At 40.4% G+C, this 26324-nt stretch overlaps 1 protein-coding gene and 2 long non-coding RNA genes across 3 annotated transcripts; all 3 read right to left on the bottom strand.

Annotated features, from left to right (window-relative positions):
- Positions 1-5: 5 nt before the first annotated feature.
- LOC147035799 (uncharacterized) lies at positions 6-1748 on the bottom strand. Its single transcript, XR_015062754.1, has 3 exons — positions 809-1748; positions 466-523; positions 6-169 (listed from the first exon to the last, which is right to left on the bottom strand). It is a non-coding gene; the product is annotated as an uncharacterized LOC147035799 (long non-coding RNA).
- An 871-nt stretch (positions 1749-2619) lies between these two features.
- Positions 2620-5251, bottom strand: LOC147035798 (uncharacterized). The gene is made up of 3 exons (XR_015062733.1): positions 5128-5251; positions 3955-4323; positions 2620-3409 (listed from the first exon to the last, which is right to left on the bottom strand). It is a non-coding gene; the product is annotated as an uncharacterized LOC147035798 (long non-coding RNA).
- A 6191-nt stretch (positions 5252-11442) lies between these two features.
- LOC147035797 (extracellular calcium-sensing receptor-like) lies at positions 11443-26015 on the bottom strand. The gene is made up of 6 exons (XM_085869570.1): positions 25742-26015; positions 25329-25602; positions 24094-25025; positions 12725-12973; positions 12329-12564; positions 11443-11746 (listed from the first exon to the last, which is right to left on the bottom strand). Exons 1-6 carry the CDS (start codon positions 26006-26008, stop codon positions 11443-11445), a joined length of 2262 nt encoding a protein of 753 aa, XP_085725696.1. The 5' UTR covers positions 26009-26015.
- Positions 26016-26324: the final 309 nt, after the last annotated feature.

The following is a 26324-nucleotide window of genomic DNA, read 5'->3' as shown; positions in this document are numbered from 1 at the left end:
CCCTTCATGTTTTGATCCTCTTCTTGTAATTCAGAATCAAGTAATTGTATACAAAACAAATATAATTTATTAATATTGAAAATATTAAATATTCATTTGCAAGAATGTATAATCTTTCCCAGCAATCTTCTCCAGATGTCTTGTGATTTCGAAACTCAGACACCATATTCTGTTTTGAAACAAAAAGTGGATAATAATTAGGTTTTATAAAGATAATTACATGGTAATATGAGTAAGCTTGTTGTTGATTCTAAGTTCAAGTCTCGTTGACCACTGAATTAACACACCAGCCTCGTTGACCACTGAATTAACACACCAGGAGGCCGACTCAGCCTGTCATCCTTTCAAGGTCAATAAAATTAATTCCAGTGTACTGACAAAACCGCGTCCAAACTAATGATGCAACCAACATTAGACGACATTCTAAAGAGAGAGTGATATTAATAATAATTCAGAAATATTTACCTCCAGAAAATCATGTGTTGTACAAGATTGCTTCAACAGCTGATGTTGTGCGATAGTGCTGAAAAAAAAAAAAAATAAGTCAAGGGTATAGATGAAGAGACAGACAGACAGGGAAAGCAACACACACACACACACACACACACACACACACACACACACACACACACACACACACACACACACACACACACACACACACACATAGACACACATAGACACACGTGTCTCACCATTGGTTTAATTCATTCGAGATCAGAGACCAGTCATTATAAATCATTGACCTCTTCAATAAGAGCAGAGAGAGGTAGGTAGAAAGACAGACACACACACACACGTGTCTCACCATTGGTTTAATTCCTTCGAGATCAGAGGACGTGATAAGACTTCATGCCACTCATTGTAAATGTCTTTCAATTCTCTTCTAAAATCATTGATCTCTTCAATAACAGTATTAATTTCATGAACCACGTCGTGATACGTAAACTCAATTTCTTCCAATGCCCTGTCAGGGAAAAAATATATATATCAGAATTATCATGATTTAATTAATAATCATTTGCTTCATCGTTCAAAGAGAAAACCAAACACAAACTTACCAACTCTGTAGTAAGCTTTTGTCTTCATCGGAAGAAAGATCGTCCATGTCTCAGTTGTAAAAATGAAAATCCCGTCTGGCAGAAACTTTGTCTGGTGAATCACTTATAAGGCAACGACGAGGAAATTCCCTAAGCATTGGGTGCGGCCACAGGAAATGACAGCTTGGAAAATAACTGGGCGATTGTATGAATCATTTACAAAACATACTTAAAATGGTTTTGATTCAAATGTTTTCAGTTCGTGTTCTGAGATAAAATATAAACACGAGACCTTGTCTCACAGAATAGTTCCTATTTTTTCACAGCATGACTGTCTAAAACCACACAGCACGACCGTGTCAAAAAACACTTCCTCATTTTCACGGCAAGAACTGAAAACATTTGAAACAAAACTTTTTTTATGGCATGGTTTATACACAAAAATGATTTGCAACTCGGGCGGTGGTCAGATGAGATCATTAAGAGAAGTTTATCATTTCGTAATGGCACAAAAGGGGTATCTTAAAAAATATAAAGATTCAAATGTTTTGTTTGTCAATATTTTAGATGGGGATTATTGTGCAAAGAAAATTAAACTATTGAAGGAATTTGAGAATGAACAAATGTTTATAGGTTCAATGAGTGAGCTGATCAACCTCCAGGTTAAAGGGGAGACAAATAAATATACCTTGGGATAGCCTGGTTATATATATATATATATATATATATATATATATATATATATATATATATATATATATATATATATATATATATATATATATATATATATATATATATATATATATATATATATATATATATATATATATACAAAGCCTGGTGTTGGCTTAGTGGTTAGGGTGGCGGCTTGGGATCCCAGTGTCCCGAGTTCGAATCCCGCTCAGCTGCTGAATTAACACCAGGGGGTTGACTCAGCCTGTCATCCTTCCGAGGTCGGCGAAATGAGTACCAGTATACTGGTCCTGGTGTATGCCCCGGTTAGAATAGGTGTACCATATCCCTGTGTTGTAAGAGGCGTCCAGGAAGGGCATCCGACCATAAAACATTGCCTCACAAAAAGCCAAACCCCTGCACAGCAGGGAAAAACGGATAAAAAGGGGGTTTATTTTTAGGGGAAAAAAAAAAGGTAATCGCTGAAAATCCCCCATTCATTTAAATGGGGAAAAGTGAGCTAGAACCAGTATATTCACCCTACATATATATATATATATATATATATATATATATATATATATATATATATATATATATATATATATATATATATATATATATGCATGTGCAATTTGGAATTGTTTGACGATATCTCCACACATGGGTGGGTTTCAGGAGATGTAACGAAGATATACCAGGTCTCAAAGTATCCACCTCCATTTATATGTGTGTGTGTGTGTGTGTGTGTGTGTGTGTGTGTGTGTGTGTGTGTGTGTGTGTCCGTGTCCGTGTTTGTATGTGTTATAACCATGGCTGCACTCGCTAATTGCATGAACAGTAAATGGTACAAACCCAACTCCCTTCTTCCACGGAATTTTCTCGTGTGACAATATTTCCACGAGTCCGATTTTTATTCAGCAACACAACAATCATGGTCGTGAAATAGCCACTCTTTCGTCAAGATGCTGAAAAGTATGTTTAAAATTCGATTTGAATCACAGATTTCATGGTGGTAATGGCAGGTTAAAAGTGTGGTGCTCGCCAAACTGAAAATGTGTATACACAAACAGCGCATGTGCAAAAGGCCTAATTTCAAATGTATATGTCATTTTGAAAGTTCCGTGTTCAACATCAGGATTGTACATATTACAGTTCGGTTTTAAATCAACAAAAGTCTTGCAGATGTATGCTGGAGTAATAGGATCCGACTTATTGCTTTTTCTTCAGCTTGAATGCAGAATAGCATTTTGGAACAAAAATACAGCTCAGAATCCCAAAGGCAGTCCCAAGGAGAGCAAACATTTCAGAGGCGGTGGAATATTTTCCCTGTGTACTTGCATAGGCTGGAACAAATGCCAAACATATCAGAGAGCAGATGAGCATACTGAAGGTAATAAATCTTATCTCACTGAATGATGGCGAGAGTTGAGAGACTTTCAAAGAAAAACATAAACATATTAAAATCAAGAATCCCAGGTAAGAAAAAGCACTGATTGACCAAACAGGTGATGAATCTCGACACTCCAATATGACGGTTCCAGGATTTGCCAATAAATCTTTCATTGGCTTTGAGGGATTCCACAAGACCCATGAAATACACAGTAACAGTTGAGGACTCACACCCAGCAACACAAAAACTTGTGGATTTACTCTTCTCAACATTATCCAGAAGCCAATATGTGGAAGTGGATCTGGAAAAATGTTTCTGTTTAGTCAACTCTGAGAAAGATAGTAAAAGATGTTTACTGAAAGGAAGAAAATTATCATTTGTATTTATTATAACGATAACAAGTGAAATCGAATGGATAGTTCAGCTGAGCAAATGATATGTCCAGGAAGGGTTTTCATTCCTGTTGTCCAATTATCTTGGAATGCCATTTGGTGTTCATTGAGGAGACGTGGATCCATCATGGAACACTTATTCTTTTAATAGAGTAATGTCCTTCATATAAATCTACAGATATTAAGATTATTGCACAGTAGAAATTTGTGAAAAATCGATGTATTTTTTCTCAACCTGAACACCTTGCATCAGTCTACTTCCTTTTGATCTCAAAGTGATCACGTGGCTCGAGAAATGTATCCATCATGAGTTTGGATCAGTTGTTAATTAAACGCTTTTGAATATTGTGTTATTCTCCACAATTGTTTTGTAAAAACTACAAAAGCGGTGCATATTAATGGACTGTGTGATGATTAATAATGGCTTCATTAAAGCCGTATTGTGAAAACTTACCTCTTATTTGCAAAAGTGTTTCCCAGGTCCTGCTGAAAACGCAAGAAATAACAAGCGCAAGGGAAGTGGAGGCAAGTGTTTGCCTTATTGGACAGGTTGCATCAGTAGGTTCACCCACAAAACTAATAGTACAAACAAAGCAACCTGTCAGTGCAAAAAGTAAAAGTCCAATTCCCATTTGCATCACGTGAAGCAGACACATCATCACACTGATGAGAATTGTGAACACAAGTCCAACAGCAGTACATGCCAGCAGGATAACACTTAGAGGGTCTGAAAAGCTCAAAAACTCCACAGTCATCCGTACACAACCATTATTTTCCTTTGTCGACCAGAACATCTCTGGACAGGAATAGCAGTTGGGGGAATCTGTGCACATTTCAACACAATATCTCCATCACGGTCCGTTGGCAATAATTATAATAAAGTAGTCTTGTATTTATTTGTATATCTCAGCTCCAAATTGTATTTCCATTTAAAAGTAGAAAAAAACTAAGCAATGATCATTGCAATGATCAGGGCCGGACCCCATTGAGTGAAAGTGGAAAGTTGATACAGGTTATTTGTTCAGTTGCTTTGTTCTCTGAACTTTGATACAATCCACTTGTGCTGTTTATGCCTTGTTTCTCAACTATGTGATTTAAATGCGTCTCTCTTCTCTCTCATTATCTTCTTCAATCCATCATTCCCCTCCCAACCACCCATCTGTCCCTCTCCCCATTTCTTCCTCTCCCCACCTCTCCCTCTTCAAATCTCTCCCTCTCCCCATCTTCCCCCTCTCCTCTCCTCTTGATCCTCCTTTCCCTTTCCTAATTCCACTTTTTTTCTTCCTATTCTCTCCCCTTTATATCAGTGTTTTCTATTCGTGATTCCTATTTATTGAAATAAATAATTGTATTTTTTATTTGCTATTTTCTTAAATCATATAAATGTGTATTTTTGTATTTTTATTCTCCATTACTCGTTATATTTTTAACAAGTTTAATGACAAGCGACTCCATGAGCATTATAGCACTGCAAAAAATTTTTTAGCAGTTTTAAAACATTCCCAAGGGTAGAAATATGTATATATATATATATATATATATATATATATATATATATATATATATATATATATATATATATATATATATATATATATATATATATATATATATTAGAAGGGCATACCAGTTGTGTTGGAGTATGTTCCATCACCACAAGGAATGCAGTCAAAGCAACAGAAAGGTTCCCCCTTTTGTCTGACTCTCCGTGTACTTTGTTTGCAAGGATCACTGCATACAGATGTTGGAACCTGTGAAATAAATACATGATTTCATAAATATGATAACTTAATTTTAGCGCACCTGGAATGTAGTTCCGGGAGCTTATGGGATGGCACCTCATCCCTCAGTCTGTCTGTCCGTCCATCCATCCATCCGTCCAAAAATACTTTCAACTTCTTCTATGAAACTACACATACGATTTGGATGAAACTTGACCACAACATTCAGCACCGGAAATGTACCAAAGTTTGTTCATGGCATAAAAAAATCGTCCCCTTCGGGGGTCTACGGGGGTGGCCTCCCAAAATAGCGATTTGCTTCCTTGTTAGAAAGTACACATGCAATTCTCATGAAACTTGACCGCAGCCTTCATTAACCATGACCTTCCGAAGATGGTTCATGCAATTTATAAACATTAGTGTCAGAGAGGGGTACACGTAGGAATTTTTTTGCGGGGGGGGGGTTCAGCCCCCCCTCCCAAAGTGATATCTGCTTTCTTCTCAGAAAAGACACACAAGTCCAATGAAACGATCACTAACTTCATCACTGATGGTGCACCAAAGTTTATTTATTATATTCGAAAAATGGGGTGCTTAATGGGTGTGAGCGGGGTTGCCCCCCAAAATTTGCATGTGCTTTCTTCTCTGAAACTACACACCCAATTTTGATGACACGTGACTACAGCCTTCATCACCCATGATGTACTAAAGTTTGTTTATGTCATAAAAAAATCGTGGTCAAAGCATCGTGGTTCATCGAAGCATCGTGTTCCTGGCATCGTGGTTCACAGGAGTGTTGTCCTCCCATAAAGGTATTTCCATTCTTCTCAGAAACTACACACACAATTCCAATGAAATTTAAGGACAACCTTCATCACCCATGATGTACCAAATATTGTTCAAGACATGAGAAAAATCGGGGTGAAAGGGATGTAAGGGGGGGTTGCCCCACAAAATATGAATTTCCTTTTTACTGTGAAACTACACACACAATTTTTATTAAACTTTACGACAACCTTCATCACCCATGATGTACCAAATATTGTTCAAGACATGAGAAAAATAGGGGTGTAAGGGATGTAAGGGGGGGTTGCGCCGCAAAATATGAATTTCCTTTTTTCTGTGAAACTACACACACAATTTTTATTAAACTTTAAGACAACTTTCATCCCCTTTGATGACAAAAGATTGTTCACACCATTGAAAAATAATTGGGATCTAAGGCTATCTACAGGGGGGTTGCCCCACAAAAGAGATATTTGTATTCTTCTCAGAAACTCCACACACATTTCCGATGAAACTTGACCACAACCTTTCAGGTCAGGCCAGATTAGATCTGTGACTTGCTGCAGGTATCATGTAAACCTGTACAAACCTGTTCCATGGTCGGGTTGTCGGCGACTAAACCGTCTCCTCCACCGGGTTTTTTGGTGAGGAGGATGTTTGGATATCGCGGGTTGAGAGACATAATGTTGTAACTGAAAATTTCCCATTTCCTGCAAATCGCTAATGAAATTGCGATGTGTGTAGTTTACAATATTTTAATTTTACTCAGATGACAAGACTGGGTTGATATTTTCAGTTACAACAATATTGCACTGAAAGATAAATGGTGTTGAAAGACATGAGAGCCATTTCAATTTGGCCAAAAATGCAGTTATTATATGATGTCTCTCAACCCGCGACATGAACACCCTGCAGGATTAAAAACAAAACTTGTCAAAGGGCGGAGGAGCTCCTTGTGAGTCAACGGCCATTCAAATTTCTTCCCCAACGATGTCTGCGGATGTCCTCCTGCAGTTGTGTTACTTCTTATTAGGAGGTTGCTGACAAGATTTGCACTTCCGCCACCATAAAACCCTTCATTCCGCAAAACACAAAAACGCAAAGAAATCTGAAAACCCACTCCGTGGGAATACCTCTTGTGCAGCTTCCCTTCGCAGGCCAGCTTCCTGAATGACGGGATTGGGGCAAAGCCTTCGGGACCCCCAATCTTTTGATGAAAGGAGGGAAACCACGGGGTAACATTACTGGGTCAGATTGCGGGAGAGTGTGTCGGAGTGGTGATGAGGTATCATCCACCAGACGGTGGATTCCTTGGGTTAACCTGAGGTGGTCCCTTTGGGTGGGTGTCTGTCATGTCCTATTCCTAAGAGAGGATGATCACCTGTCTCTGTTATCATCTGACCTCAAGTGTTTGGACATCGGTATTGCAGCACTCTCTGAGTTTCGGACACCGCATTGCGGCGAGATCATGGTGGGTGGTAACAACCACTTTTGTTCTGTTCGCTCTGATGGTTACCCTTCCCAAGGAGTTGCCATAGCTGTGTCCAATAAGCTGACTCAAATCATAATTAAGGTAATACCAGTCAACAAGCGTACTATGAGACAAATGATTCATCACTGCTTAGGTGTCATTTCCCTGGTCTCTGTTTATGCTCCGACTGAGATGAGTGATCTCACTGTGAAAGATGCATTCCATGCCACACTCGAGTCTGTGGTTGACCAGTGCCCAAGACGAGATACACTTCTAGTCTTGGGGGATTTCAATGCATCGACTGGAACTGATAGTGATGGTAATGAGACATGTGTTGGTCAACATGGGTCTGGAACTGTGAACCTGAATAGCACTAATTTCCTAGACTTTGCAAGAAGTCATGGACTTCGGGTAGCTGGTTCATGGTTTCAGCGCCCTCAAGCTCAACGCTGGACTTGGTATTCCAACGCTGGTGGTGTGGCAAAGGAGATTGACGATGTCCTCGTTGATGGTTGCTGGAGGATGGTCCAGAACTGCATGGTCTACTGGAGTGCTCAGTTCCTCAATACTGACCACCAGCTTTTTGCAACAACTGTGAAGTTGCACCTTAAATCCAGCAGAATGGTAAATTCCCAACCTCGGCTGGATGTTGCCAAGCTCAAAGATGAGAGGTTAGCTGTAGAGTTTGCGAACAGGCTGAGTGGAGATGTGGGTGTTCAGTGTGCTTTGGGAGGTCCTGAAGGTTGTGGATTGCCTTCAAGAACACCTTAATTGATGTTGTCGGTGGAAGTCTTGGAACTCACCGTCAGGTAAAGAAGAATTTTGTCTCTCAAGAGACACTGGATACCATTGACCAGCATCGTAGGGCCAGGCTGAATGGCAGAGCTTAGCTGTTCAGGGAGCTGAGGCATAAAACTGTACTTGCGCTAAGGGTGACAAGGAGGCCTTTATGCGAGGAATCTGTGAGGGGGAGAGCATCACCTGTGGTCAAGTGATTCTCATCCTGCTTACAGAGGAATTTGCGCATTACATTCACCTAAGCCCATCCCTCGTTGCACTGCAGTGGTTGCACTTCCAGCGCAGGCAGGCTTTACACCAAAGAGGTCCACGATTGACTGTATCCTTGCTCTTCGTGTCCTCACCGAACGCAGTTGAGAGTTTCGGCAGGGGCTTGCTGCATCCTATGTTGATCTCTGTTAAGCGTTCGATTCAGTGAATCGGGATGCCCTCTGGAGGATTCTTGGCCTTTGTGGGGTGCCAGCAAAACTGATATATAACTTCTACTCTGGTACTGAGAGTGCTGTGAGATGTGGTGGTACCATCTCTTGGTTATTTTCAGTTGTTACTGGCGTTTGACAGGGTGTGTACTGGCCCCCACACTTTTCAGGACTTGTGTGGACTGAATTATTGGGAGGATGTCGGAGAGATAAAGCTGCGGTGCATCGTTTGGGCATGTCAAGATCTCATACCTTGATTTCGCAGATGATGCAGATGATCATTTTTGAGGAGACTTTTGATATCCTTTTGGGGGCCCTCGAGTTGCTGAATGTGGAGTTGGAGCCGCTGGGATTATGGGTTTCCTGGGTCAAAACTAAGATCCAGGCTTTCAATGACATATTGGGTGCTGCTCTCCTGTCTGTGCCTGTGTGTGGTGAGAATTTTGAGGTCGTGGAGAGTTTCACCTACCTCGGCAGTGATATTCATGTCTCTGCTGGCTGTGATTCAGAGGTTAACAGACGTCGGGGTCGAACCTGGGGATGCATGGATTGACTGGATAATGGGGTGTGGTGCTGCCATTACCTGTGCGTAAGTACGAAAGTCCGAGTCTTCAGGTCCGGGTTGCTTCCAGTCTTGCTCTATGGATGTGAGACTCGGACTGTGATCAAGGATCTGAGATTGAGACTTAAATATTTTGGTATCAGGTTTCTTCGGAGAGTCCTTGGCTATCGCTGGTCGGACTTTGTGTCCAACGAGCGGTTGCTGCGAGAGACCCAAATGAGATTTGTTACCTGCATAGTCCATGAGCATCAGCTGTGGCTGTATGGACATGTGGCTCGTTTTCCTGACGCTGATCCTGCTCATCATATTCAATCAGCGAGGGAGCCTCGTGAGTGGAGGAGGCCAATGGGCCCACCTCATGCCTCGTGGTTGCAGCATGTTTATCAGAATCTCGAGATTGGGATGGGCCAGGTATCTGCCTGGTGGATAGCCAGACGGAGGCCCCTGGAGTACCGCCGGAAAGTGGACACATCGACGCGCTGCTTTGTCGCATGCTCCCATACCTTACCTGAGGGGAGTTTCCCCACAAAAGAGGTATTTGCTTTCTTCTCAGAAACTACACACACAGTTCTGGTGAAACTTGACCACAACCTTTATCACCCATGATGTACCAAAACTTGTTCACGGCATTGAAAAAAAAACAATCTCTGGGTATTTACTTTCTTCTCTGTTACATATTTTGTGGGTCATCCATGCCTACCGGTGGTTTCTTGGTTGTCTTATCCAGCCACTACCAGGAGAGCACCCAGGGGTATTGCCACCATGTTCACTTTTCAACATGGTCAAAAAATTATTTGCGAAGCAAAATATATATATATATATATATATATATATATATATATATATATATATATATATATATATATATATATATATATATATATATAAATTTATATATATACTGTGTATATATATATATATATATATATATATATATATATATATATATATATATATATATATATATATATATATAAATTTATATATATACTGTGTATATATATATATATATATATATATATATATATATATATATATATATATATATATATATATATATATATATATATATATATATATATATATATATATATATATATATATATATATATATATATATATATATATATATATATATATATATATATATATATATATATATATATATATATATATATATATATATATATATATATATATATATATATATATATATATATATATATATATATATATATATATATATATATATATATATATATATATATATATATATATATATATATATATATATATATATATATATAAATATATATATATACTGTGTGTATATATATATATATATATATATATATATATATATATATATATATATATATATATATACACACAGTATATATATAAATTTATATATATATACTGTGTGTATATATATATATATATATATATATATATATATATACATATATATATATATATATATATATATATATATATATATATATATATATATATATATACACAGTATATATATAAATATATATATATATATATATATACATATATATATATATACATATATATATATATATATATATATATATATATATATATATATATATATATATATATTCATAGAAATTCACATCATGCCCCAAAAATATTTATATTTATTTTGCAGTGCATTTTGTTAAAAAAATGTACCAGCGTACTAAAAATATTTTATAAATATAACAAAATAAATGAATAAAACACCCAACCCCCTCAAAATATAGACTTTATATTGCCAGTGGATGCAACGTGCCTTCCACCGATATCACTGATGATGTTGGACATATATCGTCCATACATTCCCATTGTTTTGATGGCAATTGGTTCAAATAAATAATTTTGGCTGAGGTCGGCGGATTTATAACGTTTCTAAACTTCCGCATCAGTGGCAGCTGTTCCAGCCGTTGTGGCTATATTCTAAACATGTGATTCGGCGAAAGTGTCAAAACAACTGCAATCTCAGGTTAGGCTTCTCCCGATCTTGTATGGGACAATGGTCTCGCCAACTGGGAGGGTCTAGCCAACAGAGGTCTACTGCAAGGGGTTCCAGGACAGATGGTATACCTGCCACATAAGGATCACATTTGACCACGTTGCTTAAAGCCGTATGTCTGAAAGATTGACCCGTACTAAATTAGCTCCAGTCAATTCGCTCCAGACGGTCTGGCATATGGATCAAGTCATCATACTTGTCGATAATAGCTTTAGGTGAAGGCTTTGGGGAGATGGGGGCACCAAGAAGAGTGCAGTCGTTGATCAAAACAATCTTAATATCAGGGAGCACTGCCTTAAATATGGCCAAGGTAAGCTGACAGTCATCCAGTGATGCATGGTTGAGGATGGTCAACTCACACTTGCGATCATTGATGTTGAGGCCAATGTCAGTCAACCGGGCAATGGCATTCTGGAGGTCAGCCAGCACTTTCTCGGTTTCTTCCCTTAAAGATGTATCATCAAGTTACCATATATTGAACTCTGACTGAACCTCCCTGGCTATTGGGTCGATGCCCAGGGGAAATATACGTGGCCTGAAGGGGTCACCCTGTTGAATGCCAGTTGCTGAATAAATGGCCTCATTGCCATTTTACAGATGTGAAAGCCTGGTGTATGGCTGAGAGATGAGGGGATAAATACTGGGAGTGCGTCTTCGTACTTCAGACAAAAAAGTCACGCTTCAAGCAATTAAATGCAGTACACATGTAGATCTTGAGAAAGATGAGATGAAGAGGCGGATTTGTCAGGTAACATCTGGCAGCATGTGCAATTGCTTCACACCCACCTTTAGTTGAATAGCCCAACTGGACAGAACGAAGCTTAGCCCCGAGATCTTCAGGAAAGGATCAGACTGCAGCTTTTTTCTTGAGACGGTGCAAAGTATTGCCCACAGCTTTCAGACAAACACCACCATCCTCATTGGTTAGAGTAAATAAATTTGCACTTAAAAAAAGAGGATGCACAGCTTCCGAAACCTCTCCCCCAGAACAATATCAATAAACAGGGTAAGAGAAGAGAGTAAACACCTCCCCCCCCCAGCATCAGCAGATTCCTTGCCAAAATAGCCTGAAGATGTCCTGGTCTCTGGAGGAGGCTTCTCGGGTTCGGCGTCATTCGATATGTCAATTAGCGGTCCATCGACATGGTACTCTTGCACATAACTGTAGATAAACCTTTTGTCCTCTGTAATGTCAGGCGAAAATCTGCAAGGGCGTTGTGATGAAGCTTGGAAGGAGTTTTTGTGAGGTTCACTTGGCTTCACCTGGAAGGATTTGAGGTTACAGGAGTTGCAGCTGAAACCCGAATCCGATCAAGGTTCCTACTTTTGATGTTTGTTTCATCGGTTTCCTTCTGTTGAGTCCATTTAAGTACTGTATTTCGTCTTTCAGTTTATACAGTGAATGTACATACATATCACAGACGATTGAAGAGGTACTTTCCTTGTGTGTTCCATCATTCCATAAGATCGTGTTGTTGGTAATGTGGAGTTGTTTCTCTGGAGGAGCTGATGACACAAAACCACCAACAACTTTAAACTGCACTTGACCATTCTCATCTAATTGCCAGTTCATCAATTCATACGAGTTTCCAGATGGATCTCCATTTTCATCAAACTTCACCAAATCACCGAGGTTGTTGATAAATTCGACATTCCTGAGATAAAACAAAAGCTAAAACTTGTGTGAATACAATCATTGGTGAAGAAGTACACTTTAACAGGCATATAATACAAGCTCTACAAGTATATATCATTTGGATAAGGTTTTAAAAAACAAAAATATAATTACGAACAGTTATTACGAACATTTTCAAGAATCTCAAAAACAGTAACACATAGGTCTTTCAGAGAAAAAAAACAAAATAATAAAAGGAAAGAACAAGAAACACAAAATAAGGAACAACTTTCTATTTACAACTCTGTAAAGGTGAGGATATGAATAATCATCAAATATAAAAATCATATTCATGTTCCATCTGTCAATCCACTGTTAACTGAAACTTAAAGCAAACAAACCTCAAATATAAAGTGTTTGCTGCTCTTATTTCCTGGTTTTACTTTTGTTAACTGTGATCCTATTGTTGTTGTTGTTGTTGTCTGGCTTGTCAAGAAGACAGATTCAAATCCGGTGAGTCACCTCACTGCAACCTTAACAGTGAACTATTTTGAAAACACTTCTGCACGATGTCGTGTGCAAATGCAGCACAACCATCCAGATTGGGGGAGCCGAATCGGTCGAGTGTGAAGCGAGTTTGTATCACTTATCACAACGAGTTAGGCCAAGCGAGCCTGAGAGGAATGGTGCTTTGTGAGAGTGTGGCATTAATTACCGCTGCCAACTCAGCCCTCAACAGGCTTTTTCTAATCACAAATGAAGAAACCATGACAGCCAGAATTCACCCTGAGACTCGCCATGTCTTATATATCTTCTGTACTCATAAAAATTGGGTGTTTGGGTAAATTAAACATCTCTTTGAAGATAATTAACGGCCATATTTAATTACATCCTTTATCAGGTACATTCTTGGCCACCCCTCACTCCCAGGGGTCTTAAGGTGAATCCTTGGTTTCCTCGCTGGGGACTTAAGCCACCATGCTCTTTGGCCTGCTCAACCATGCCTTGACTTCGAAGAGGCCACAAAAATTTCTGAAGGATAATGTTTTTTTTCACTTTCTCACTCATATGATCGATTGCCTGTTCATCATAGTTACAAATCGTTGGGCACATTGTAAATCCTTATAAATGTCCAGAGATGCCAGCGTTCATCACTTTTTCATTTCCACATATGCCATAACCTCGATATTCTCTTAAAATAAGCTGAATTACAAAATGTAAGCTCCACAATTAAACTTAATAGCAGATACAACTGCTGAAAAAGTGTTACTTTGTCCACTTCGGACATTGCTTGGGAGTTTCCGTGTGCAAGGGTTTATCATTGGCAATTCGTAATCACTTGCTAAGCCATGCATTGTGTTGGAGTACTTGCTTGAGTGCTTTAGCCACTTGCCGAGTTCTCTGCAGTCGATAGCGGTGCGGTTCCTGTCCCAATTGGGATCTACAGTCGACTGTTGCTATACAAACATGAGGTACGTAAACAGCACACAAGGACATGGCACAAATGGGTATATTTGGATCTGCAAGGTCTCTTCTTGGTTATGTGGGCATGCCATGACTGTTACGGGCAACGTCCTGGCAAAGTTTCATCCCATACCTTATGGAGTTTTCATCAGGTTTTCCTTTGTCCTCGTGATTGTTTCTAAAGCAATTGGTGAGCGGGTGTCCTTTTCAAAGGTTGCATTGTTTCTCTTTGTGAGTTTCAAAGCAAAACTTTCTCTCGTTTCTCTCACATCTCACCTTTCAAATCTCACACTCTCACTATGTCTCTTCGAAAGGACCGTTTAGAAAACCCCCCCATCCACTTTCTCAACAATCCTCTGGAAGAAGTCTTTTCTTTCAAGCTTCTGGGTCACACTATCTGCCATGACCTTTCCTGGGAAAGTCACATTTCCAACCTCGCCTCAAAAGCCAGTCGCCGACTGGGAATCCTCCATCGTGGAAAGTCCTTCCTCGGCCCTCTTGAGCTCCTGACCACTTACAAAGCTTTTGTCCGTAGCCTGATGGAGTACTGCTCTCCCCTCTGGGCTGGTGCTCCTGCCTTCCACCTTTCTCGGCTTCACGCTGTCGAAACCAGGGCATTTAAGATCATCGGCATCTCCCGCAATGAAGCTTAGTCTTTGGGCCTCTCACTCAATCACCGCAGGTTGGTCGGTGGCCTTTCTGTCTTCTACCGACTCCTCTCCAGCCTTTCCCCCCCTGCTCTCTCTGCGATTTGTCCCCACCACATTTCCACAGGGCGCTCAAAGTCCGCCAACAACCCTCTTCTGGTAAAACTATCAAAATCACGAATCACTGCTCATCTTCACTCTTTCATTCCTCTTTTTTTCCCGCCTTTGGAATAAACTTCCTCACTCTATTCTTTCCCATTCTTCCTTCCAGGCTTTCAAAACAGCTGTTCACCACCACCTCTTATCTTCCCCCATCCAAATCCTCGATCTTTTCTACCCCTGATAATCCACCCAAACCCACTTCCTTCAATTCCCCTGCTTTCCTTCCTGAAAGTCCCTGTAATGTCCATCTTCTCTTCACCATGTTCCCCGTCCCATCCCCATCCCTCTCCCTTCCTCAGTTCACCTAATGTGTCTGATCCCCACTGTTTTGTCCCTTCCACTCCCGCCCCTCTTGTCTCATGCCTCCTTGCTGTGAGTTGTGTGTTAGCTCTCATACGAGCCTCTACCAAGGTATACAATATATATATATATATATATATATATATATATATATATATATATATATATATATATATATATATATATATATATATATATATATATATATATATATATATATATATATATATATATATATATATATATATATATGTATATATTTGATAACGCCCGATTTCTGAGACATTTGTCATATTAATGTATTTTCTAACTTACCGAGCCAAATTAGTTTCCATCCATAACACGCTGATGTTTATAAAGATTAATATTAATGCACATCTCCTTGAAACATCAGTATAAATGCAATTTTGTTTTATTTGTTTTTTGAAATTCCCATAAAACAATGGTTTAAGCTCCTCAGATTTTTGGATTGTGTGCAGTATGCAATGTAGTCAAGAATCACACTGACTCTAATCTGCTGATTCCAGAAAAATTGCTAATATGGGCCGAGCATTTGTGTGTGTGTGTGTGTGTGTGTGTGTGTGTGTGTGTGTGTGTGTGTGTGTGTGTGTGTGTGTGTGTGTGTGTGTGTGTGTGTGTGTGTGTGTGTGTGTTGTTGTTGTTGTTCAGAAAGCATAACATTGTCTCTCTGTTAACTCCCCCCCCCCAACCCCTGATGTTTGTGTTGTGTAACCAGAATTACAAAATGTAAGCTCCAGATTTGAAAGTATCAGCAGTTCCAACTCCTCAAAAAAAAAATCTGATCCAATTCAGACATTGCATGGGCATTTCCGGGTGCACAGTTGTACTGACGGCAATTGATAATCGTTTGCCAAGCCCGGTGTTCCGTTCGAGTGCTTGAGTGCTTGAAACTCAAAAAGAGAAATATATACATTTGCAAAGGAAATTCGAAAAACAAATGTTTTAGAAACAGGAGCATGGCCAAAGGAAAACCTGAAAGAACTTCCATAAGATATGGGATGGAACTAGGTCACCATGGCACCAAGCTGTGCAGGACATTTCGTGTCCTGATCGAGATGTGCAGTTATCAGTTACGACAAGGTAGAGGTACGTATACAGCACACACGGACATGGTACATATGGGTAGATTCGGATCTGTGTGGACTCTCCGTGGGTGTGTGGACATACCATGCCTGTTACGGATGCCGTGATGGCAAAGTTAGGAGAGGGGGCTTGTTGGAAGTATGGAAGAGGGGCCTTGTTGTCCCTCTCTGGAAAGGGAAGGGTGGTCGCCAAGACTGCAACAACTACCGAGGGTGAAGCTGCTCTCAGTGCTGGGCAAGGTCTTTGCTCAAATAATTATTAATAGGGTTCGCCACCCTCTGCTTGAGCACCAGCGTCCAGAGCAGTCAGGCTTTACACCAAAGAGGTCAACGATTGACTGTATCCTGTCAATCACTTTATTTGCAGCCTCTCAGATGTCGGCATGAGGCTCGTTTTTCCTGACGCCGATCCTGCTCACCAGATTCTCTCAGCGAGGGAGTCTCGTGAGTGGAGGAAGCCAATGGGCCGACCACGTGCTTTGTGGTTGCAACAGGTTGACCATCATCTCAAGGGGATGGGGATGGGTCTGGCATCTGCCTGGGGGATGCCAGACAGAGGGCCCCTGGAGTACTGGTGGAAAGTGGACGCAGCAACGCGCTGTTGTTGCACATGCTCCCATACCTGACCTTTCTTCTCAAATGATACACACCATCTGTCAGTGTGGCGACCTTTCCAGGATTGTACCCAATAGCCGAGGAGACTGCTTAAGCATCACCAACGCTCTGCACAGAGTATGGTTGCAATGGATAGATGGATGGATTGACACACAATTCCGATAAAGGTTCATAGCAACCTTCATCACCCATGACGTACAAAAGATTGTTCATGACATTATAAAAATTTGGGGTCCAAAGGGTCCTACGGGTAGGGGGGGTGTTGCCTCCCCAAATATTGTTATTTTTGTGGGGTGGATGAAGATATTTCAAAGGAAAGTTAGTATTGAAGAGATCTGCTTGGTCTGTGGATGTGTTGTAGACATCTCAATGTAATTAATTAGGGAGACTGTGAGCTTGAGTGTTCCTTGTCACCACACTGTGGGTAATGTGGTGCCAATTACATAGGATTTCGGCTAATTCCCCCAGTATATAATTTCCGTTCTGTGACTTTTCCCTATGTTTCTGTATTGCCAACCAGCAATGACAGAATTACATTTCCCTCATGGCAACGGCCGTTGCAGCTGAGTAGAATGACCAGGTTGGGAGAAGCCCAGCCTCCAAGGGGGACGGTGAGCGAAGTCATGCCTCCGAAGAACGCATGTCATAATCATGAAGAGCACATGTCAGGAGCACATTAGAGGCGAGTAGTCAAGGGAGTAGGAGGACGTCACCCAGAGGACACAGAGGATAAGGCTTTTGCTCATGGCGTGATGAAGTCGACGTGATTCTCCTGCTCATGCTGTGTGAATTTGCTGCGTGCAAGACAAGATGCTAACTGTTGACTGTTCTGCTTTGCAGTGAAGAGTGTGCATTTCTGAGAAGGGAAGAAGAGGTGCCTCGTGACTTGATCATAGGGACTCAGGAGATCAGAGCGTTTTGTGCTCTTCGAGCAGAGAAGCTGGGTCAAGAGCTGTTCGAGGCCAAAATTCATCTCAACTGAATCCAAATCTCATCGCACGCAGCCGAGCTGACGATCGTAACAGCCCAAGGTCAGGTGATGCAATTCCTGTTAAGCATGGTAGCTGTTTTTTTCTGGCTTTTGTCTGTTGTGGATGGAGGATTGAGGTTGCCGGTATATGTGTGTGGCTGGGAGTTATCCGCATGCTGGATTTAATTCAGCCAGTCATGGCCTTGTTCCGCTCTCGTTCTGGTGTGCCCAGGATGTGCAATTTTGGCTGGGTCTGCTGGGCTGTGGCAATGTCTGCCTATATTATGTCTGTGGCAATGTCTGCCTAGATTATGTGTGTGTCCACAGTTTTTCATGGAGGAGGATACAGGCATCGATCGAGGCAGAATGTGAGAACTCTAGGATAACCAGATCCTGGAGGGGGATACAGGCTTCTGGGGATGGACCAGATAACTCTGTATCTACCAGATCCCTGAGGGGGATACAGGCATCATTTGGGAGTGAAGGAGAAAACTCCTCCATTACCAGATCCTGGAGGAGGATGTCGGCATCGACTGAGAGAGGATGAGAGAACAATGTTTTCCAGTTCCCAGCGGAGTATGTAAGCTTCTGGGAGCGAATGAGAGAAATTTGGGTCTACCAGACCCCGGAGGAGGATGTAGGCTTCTGTGTGTGGATGAGAGAAATTTGGGTCAAGCAGATCCTGGAGCGCGTTTTGGTAGAGATCCAGCTGCCGCTCACAAGAATGTTTGTGGACACAGTTCTTGTCGTGGATGTGATTCTCTGACATCTCACCAAGGTTGTGCGTGAAGTCTACAAGTCCACTCAAATATTACCCAGGGTGATCTACAAGATTTTGGAATAACAGGCAAATTAAGAAACATAAAGGAGTATGGAGTCCAGGGGAGATTGAAAGCAAGGAATCCAAAGGGATATATTGGAAAAGTGCAAAGGAATACTCGAAGGGGTGGATGACACTTACACCCGATCAACCTGCGACGACTTACACTGAGGATAAGTTGCCTTGTTGCTTACTATCCCAAGGGTTTGGTTTTGTTAGAAGTTGGGACATGGGTAATTAGGATGGGAGCAGACAAGAGTGACTCAATGGTCGGTAATGGGATTGCTTTGGAAACTAGAATTGTCTTGTGGTGTTTTTGTCTGTTTTGTGTCATGAATTGAAATGTGTTCGGAGAGAAAATTGTGAATTACAACATGTATGCAGGCCGAGGCAGTGGAGGAACCTGGTCAGCATTTTAAAATGCATTGTTTGAGAATTGAATGGCAACAGGGGAGAAAATGAGATGTTGGATTGTGTGGGTGGGGGAAGATATGTGAGTCTGCAGGAATGGATCAAGCTCTGGATGAGCTGTGACTGTGGCTCCAACTGAGGGAATTTGTCGCTGGCAATTGATAGTGTTTGAAAATGGGGAAAAGTCGAATGAGAAGATATAGTTGGGTGAACAGCCGTAAAAAGACCCCTGGCAAGACATATGAGGCTACGAGAAAGACTGGTTGTGTGGAAACCCCTCCCCCATGGGCTGGACATGCAGAAAAAGAGCTGTTTGGCTTTCAGGGACCAAAGAGTTGAAGTTTGGGGGGGGTGAAAAAGTCATAAGTTGGGTGGACTGCCTAAGTCATGTTGTACTTGATTTTGGGCTGTGAACACCACAACCGGAAGTGCCCCCAACATTTTTTCTTGCACGGGACCTCCACGCTGCTGAGTTGAGTAGCTCAGATGTATGTAATAACATTTCAGCCATGCAGTTGCAGGGTTGGAATGAATGAATGATATTGGGTTTATGTTTGTGAATGAGAGAGGGAAGGTTCACTTGATACATGTCACTCACCTGTACCAGAGAGGCAGGTCTTGCAGAAATTTTAATTTGTAAATTTGGATGGCTCCACAGGGAACGTTGGGTATTGTGACATCAACCAGGGAACACACTCTTGATAAGGGGTTGTATAAACGTTAAAAAGTTTTGTTGGTAAAGGTTTTATTCTGCAGTAGATTTTTGTGTGTTTGCTGATATTTTCTCCCGACCGCAAGAGATCGGACCAAGGAACCAAGAGTTTTACAAAAACTTAATTCTTGTGTTTATGTTGGGAAAACATTAAAGAAAATAGGTAATTTTGCTGACGCTCACTTCAAACAGCCCTATCTCACTTATTTCATCGGCTAATTAGGTGTGAGTTGGTAAGTGGCAAGGCTAGAATGGTAAGGCCTGCATTGAACCTTGCAGGAGCTATGGTTCTGGTGAGGGGGCTGTGTTATGCTTGTGGGGTAGATGGAGGAATTTCATAGGAAAGTTTGGATTTAGTAGAGTTGCTTGGTCCATGAATGTGTAGGAGATATCTCAATGGAATTAATAGGAAGTCTGTGAGCTTAAGTGTTACTTTTCACCACATGGAGGTTGGAGCGGTCCTAATTAGATCGGGATTAAGAATAATTCGACCAGTATGCAATCATCCCTCTTTGACTTTTCCCTAAGTTTTTGTATTCCCAACCAGCAGTGATAGAATTACGTATTTATAACGGCAATGGCTATTGCTGCTGAGCTGCTTGACCACGTTAGGTGAAGCCCTGCCTCCAAGGGGGATGGCGGGTGAAGGCACACCCCAGAGGCTGAGGATTAATTGGCGTGACATACGAAGCACATAAGAGGTGAGTCGTCAAGGGAGGAGGACAATACTCAGAGGACACGGAGGATCTCGCTTTTGCTCTTGGAATGAGATGAAGTTAGAGTGATTCTCATGCTCATGCTGTGTGTGTTTGCGGCGTGATGTGCACGACGCTAACCAATGACTGTTCACCTGAGCCGTGAAGAGTGTGCGTTTCTGAGAGAAGATGATGATCCTCGTTGCCTGATCACGGGGACTCAGAAATCGTCTCGTCGTGTGGGCCATCGTTGTGAACAGACTGGGTGCTGGAGAGAAACAGTCATCATACTCGCTCTTGAGAATAAGCTTCCCCGTAGTTTGTAAGCCCTGATGTCAAGTGCTGTCTCTGAATTACCTCCTGTACATCTTCCCAACCAGAGAGCGGTGGCGCCTTGTTGATGTTATCCCAGTACACATTGTCCTTAGCCAGCAGTTTGGTTTTCTGATGCTTTAAATGGCCTGAGAGGAGTTTCTGAAGAATGTCATTTCTATTACTCCAAGGTTATTTGTTGACCTTTCAGAATTACACCATTTTATATTGACAACTCATCCCAAAAACCCAATATGTCCTAAGAGCCGTTGGGAGGTCCTTGAAATGATCTGGTCACCCACTGATAACTTCTAATAATGCACCATCCACTGATAATGGCCAGGGTGGTACTCCATTGTAAAATTATATCCTTCGAGTCTGACACGCATTCATTGCAAGCTCAGTGGTCCGTCGATCAATGGCTTTTCATTGATCATCAGCAATGGTTTATGATCAGTGAGCACAATGAGACAGCGACCATACAGGTCGGAATTGAAATGTTCAGTGCGAAACACAATGGCTAACAGCTCATGCTCAATGCAAGTGTAACGTTGTTCAGTATCTGTTGGAGTTTTGCTTGCATGTGCCACTGAATTTAACTGGTTTTCATTGACCTGAAGCAATGATGCACGAAGGTCGTTTAGACTGGCATCACATTGGAGGGAGACGGCTCCTCTGAATGCTAGTAGTGAATAAAAGTTGTTTCTGACACCTCTATCTTCAGATAATCAAATACAATTTGAATGTTCGACTCCCATAGGAATTCAGAATCCTTTTTGAGAAGGTCTCTTGGAGTAGCAGATTTCATACTGAAGTCCTTGATGAAGCACGACAAATATGTCATGAAGCCGATGAAATGTTGAAGACCGGCTTTGTTCTCATGTTTTGGAATAGCTCTCAGATCTTGAACCTTCTGCTGGAGAGGCCGTATTCCTTGTCTACCATAAGTATTACCAAAGAAGGTGATGCTGGTCTTCTTGATGAAGCTTTTGTATGAATTGAAAATGAGGCCTTCATGTCGTGCTGTTTCCATCTGCTCCACGATGTGCCAGTTATGCTCCTTCTCAGTGGCGCCATCGACATTGATGCCATTTGCTATGCCAACTGCACCTTTACAATCCTGGTGAATATGGTCCATTTCCATTTGGAAAATGTACTGTCTAACACAAAGTTCAAAACGCAATAGTTGGAAACAATTCCGACCCACTGGGGTCTGAAAAGTAAGAAGTTGTTGGCTATCTACATCGAGTCTTCCAGACCTGTTCCCTGACTTGGCATCAAGTGTTGAGAAGTATTTTGCTCCTGCAAATATGTGATTTAGCTCTTCCACTGAAAGTATTTTGTGACATGGACGAATCTCGGCTTGATTGAGATGCTTTGTGTCCAACAAATCTGAATATTGTTGTCTATTTTTGTTGTTACATACGTAGCAGCTTCAGGTCCATATTATTGTTACATTGTTGCATACGTTTTTTTTGAGCCATGTCGCGTTGCGAACGCTGGCTCGAAGAGAGCTCCGCGTTGCTCTTCTTCTTCTTGTTCTTGTTCTTCTTCTGATGAAGACAAAACCTTTATGATGCGGCTCTTGGACGCATTTGTCCTTGTTTTTATAATATTTGGTCATTAAGCATAACACATCACTTTCTTTGCTCATGCCACCTCCACCACTAACCTATCTCTGCCCCCCCCCCACCCTACACCTTCCCACCAACTCTCTCTGTCCCCACTCCACTCTTTCTGTTCCCTCCTTGCTCATCCCTACAAAGAAAATTCAACCCACTCCCCTTCACACAAACATCAGCGAAGTGACAGGTTGCGTTTGCTTGGATATGATATAAGGAAAGGAAATGTAAAAGGAATTGTGGTTAAAAATACTCTGAGTACTTTTTATAATTTTCCCTCCACAAAATAATAATATAATGTACATATCCATTACAAATATAATTAATTCTAAGAATATAATTTCAAAGTGAAAGGGTATGGATGAAGGAATACTTTACATATATATATATATATATATATATATATATATATATATATATATATATATATATATATATATATATTTCTAACCTACCTCCCCCAACCCAACTCTGTCATCCTCTCCACCTTTCTTCTTCAAGTCCTCAACCATCCCAAACCCCAGGTACTCAACTCCCCCCACCAACGCCAATTCCTCAATCCCCCCCTTTCCCAATGTCCACGCCCTCCCTCTTCCAACTCTGTGCACCCCCATCCCCAACGCGCTGTCCTCCCCTCCCCATTTCTTTCCATTCTCAACAATGTTACAGCATGGTAATGGCTTACTGATTGGGGTGGTGGGCTTGGGATATTAGGGTCCTGAGTTTTATCTCCTTTGGCTGCGAATTACCACAAGCTGGGGTAGATTCACCCTGACAAATTTCTGAGGTCGGGGAAATGAGTTCCAGTGAACGGTTAATCGGGGCATTGCATCAGAGATGCCCTCATATTCAGTTGCAGTGACGATGCACTGTTGATCACAGCCAGTTTAAAGCATGAAATCATGCCACGACAGCAAGTGGATGTACATAAAAAACACAGGTTACACAGGGAACTTTGGTGCGTGAGAAGGCCATTTGACCCTATCAAGCCTGCATTGTTCCTGTCCTCGTTTGTGAAGAGCAATGTTTAAAGTAAATGAAGATGGAATATCAAAATTTACAATTACTTCCCCCTTTCATTGCTTATCCTCACAATAATTCATCGACTGGTGTTTGTGTGTTTATTTGTTTGTTGCTCTACTTCTAAAGTTCTGGGCCGATTAAATCAAGAGTTGCAACAAAGGATCAGTGTGATGCCAATTAATGTAAGGGGGTGTTTTTTTTAATCTCTGCCGGTAGTCTTGGAAGCAGGGGGGATGCATATTGCTTGTAGTGCGGGTACTCTGCGAGTTTATAATACAACAATATAATTTTTTTTTTAATTGAATGTAACAGCATTCTCACCTGCCACGGCTCAAAGCTCCGAATATCTTCACAAGTAATATTAAGTAAAATGCCTTTCATTTGAACACAAGACTGAAGATTATGTAAAGCCTTCGCGATCGCATAGACAGCCATGTAAGAGTTATAACTGACTCTAAGACGAGATAAATCAGTAAGCTCTGTATCAGCTGCTTCCAAATTTTCCTTCCCTGTGCACAGATGTGAAGTTTCATCATTTGGACGCCACCTGCAACCGAATGTCTGCTCCCAAAATTCTAACAAGAATATGTTCACTGATGACATTTCCTTCCCATAAATAAGCTTTGTTTTGGTTTGCATCATGTCTGAATGATGCAGATTAATTTTGCTGGAAACCCTTTTGTGAAGAGTACATTTTTCATTCTGTTGTTTTTTGTTTGACTGTAGATACTTCATCTGGTTGATTGATTCAGATTGTAAACAATATATTGTAAACATTGGTGGTACGAAGGAATGAACAAGGCTTATATTTTCACGATTGCTCATTTCTTTGGAAACTCTATTTCTCATTATGACAAATAGTTTTGACTTATTGTAAATGGACGAAATATCCTTCACATCCAGATGAATGAAACAATTGTTTGTGTTTATATTATCATTGTAGGAAGAAAGTTCATGCAATTTTACTTCAATATTTGCAACTTTATACACATTCAGAAGTCTTGGTTGTAAATTGATGAGGAATTCATGGAAACCTGGAATATATCCCCGACTTAAAGCAAAACCAATTGTGCCTTGAAACATATTGATCGTATCCTGGGCTGAAATAACTGAGGAATCAATCCAATTTTCACTTGCAATCCATTGTTTCTTTGTGATATTCCGCCACAACATTTCTGCTATGATTGGCATAAAATCTGATACAGAAGTAAAAGCCAAGATGATTTTTCCTCCAGAGTTTGCAATCTTCTCTCCTGATTGATCAAAATAAAAACTATTAATCTTCATAAAATTATATTTAGTTCAATTCCTCTTGTATTTATTTGATGCATTGTCCATCATTATGACTATTTCCTTATGCCTGGAACAACAAAAATAATCTTAATTCTATCAATTCACATCTTTGTTATTTAATGCACCTGCTCTGTTAATTAATGAAAAAAAGTTTATGAAAATATCTGTGATGTCAATTTCCTTTTTTCTTTTTACAATAAAGAGAGGAATTTTCCTAATTACATTTATTCTTTGCAAATGAGTAGGATCATGTTGGAATTTACCAAGACGTTTTATTTCATTTAAGTCTTCCTTTTTGGGCAGAACTTCTTGAAAGGCAAAACAAAATCCATAATCCTCAGATTCGGCAATAAATTGAGCAATTCCTTCTCTCCCATATTCTTCATTATTCTCAATCGTACCAATGTAAACCCAGCCAAAGTGTCGAACCATCCTCGCCATGGCGATTGACTGGAACGTATCACTGGGCATGGTTCGCAAAAATGAAGGAAATTTTTGTTTATCACTCAAGCACCGACATGAGGCAAAGTAGCTTATCTGAATCAAAACAGCATATTCAGCAATAAATGTAAATAAGATGGTGTAAATTCCTAAAACTCCACATTACTGTTAAACAAAATAGAAATCACAATTAATATGAAAGGAATTAATTGTCTTTCAATGAATAAAGTCTCACTTGAGGAATTAAAAAGAGAGCGAAGAAACGAGCTATTGTCAATGAATTTTGTGAACCAGACTCTCCAACCACAGCATGAATTGGACAAACTTCTTTCCGATCTTCACTGATCTTCTGCCCAAGATAGCTGAGTGCAATGGTGAGGGTCTTATGCACGTTAAAGCAAGAGTCATAAATCATATATCCAAGTGATGTATTGGGAAGAATCGAGGAGTTTCTGTTTATTTCATCAACTGCATAAATCATTGTCAAAAAAGAGCGAAACATATAGATGTTTAATCTTTAAGAGAGAAAAAAATGTTCGTCAAAAACACAAGGTAAAACTACAGGTGATTTTATGCATCAATCAATGAAATAATAAATTTATAAAATTTTCAATAAAATATCAAAGCACTCAAGAAAGAAGAAGAAGACCAAACTTTTGACTTTGTAGAGAATTAAAAAAAACCCGAATAACAGTTGTACAGCATAAGTGAAGAATGCACGATGACCAAAATTCTTCAACTTGTGGGTAAAAAATATGAAATTAACTTGCTGGACTGTAGCTTTCATCCACCAGAAGGAGGTTAGGCGGGGAAGAAGT

Source organism: Eptatretus burgeri, chromosome 1 (genome assembly GCF_056783735.1).
Source record: "Eptatretus burgeri isolate ZD-2024b chromosome 1, Ebu_testis_v1, whole genome shotgun sequence".
Lineage (NCBI taxonomy): Eukaryota > Metazoa > Chordata > Myxini > Myxiniformes > Myxinidae > Eptatretus > Eptatretus burgeri.
The sequence above is the reverse complement of the archived record's forward strand: the minus strand, read 5'-3'. Positions and strand labels throughout refer to the sequence as shown.

Coding starts and splice junctions, on each gene's coding strand:
- LOC147035797 (XM_085869570.1), bottom strand. CDS start 26,008: ATGTTTCGCTCTTTTTTGACAATGATTTATGCAGTTGATGAAATAAAC. Junction 25,603..25,741: donor CTCTCTTTTTAATTCCTCAA/GTGAGACTTTAT, acceptor GTTTTGATTCAG/ATAAGCTACTTTGCCTCATG. Junction 12,974..24,093: donor GGAGCTTTGAGCCGTGGCAG/GTGAGAATGCTG, acceptor CACAAGTTTTAG/CTTTTGTTTTATCTCAGGAA.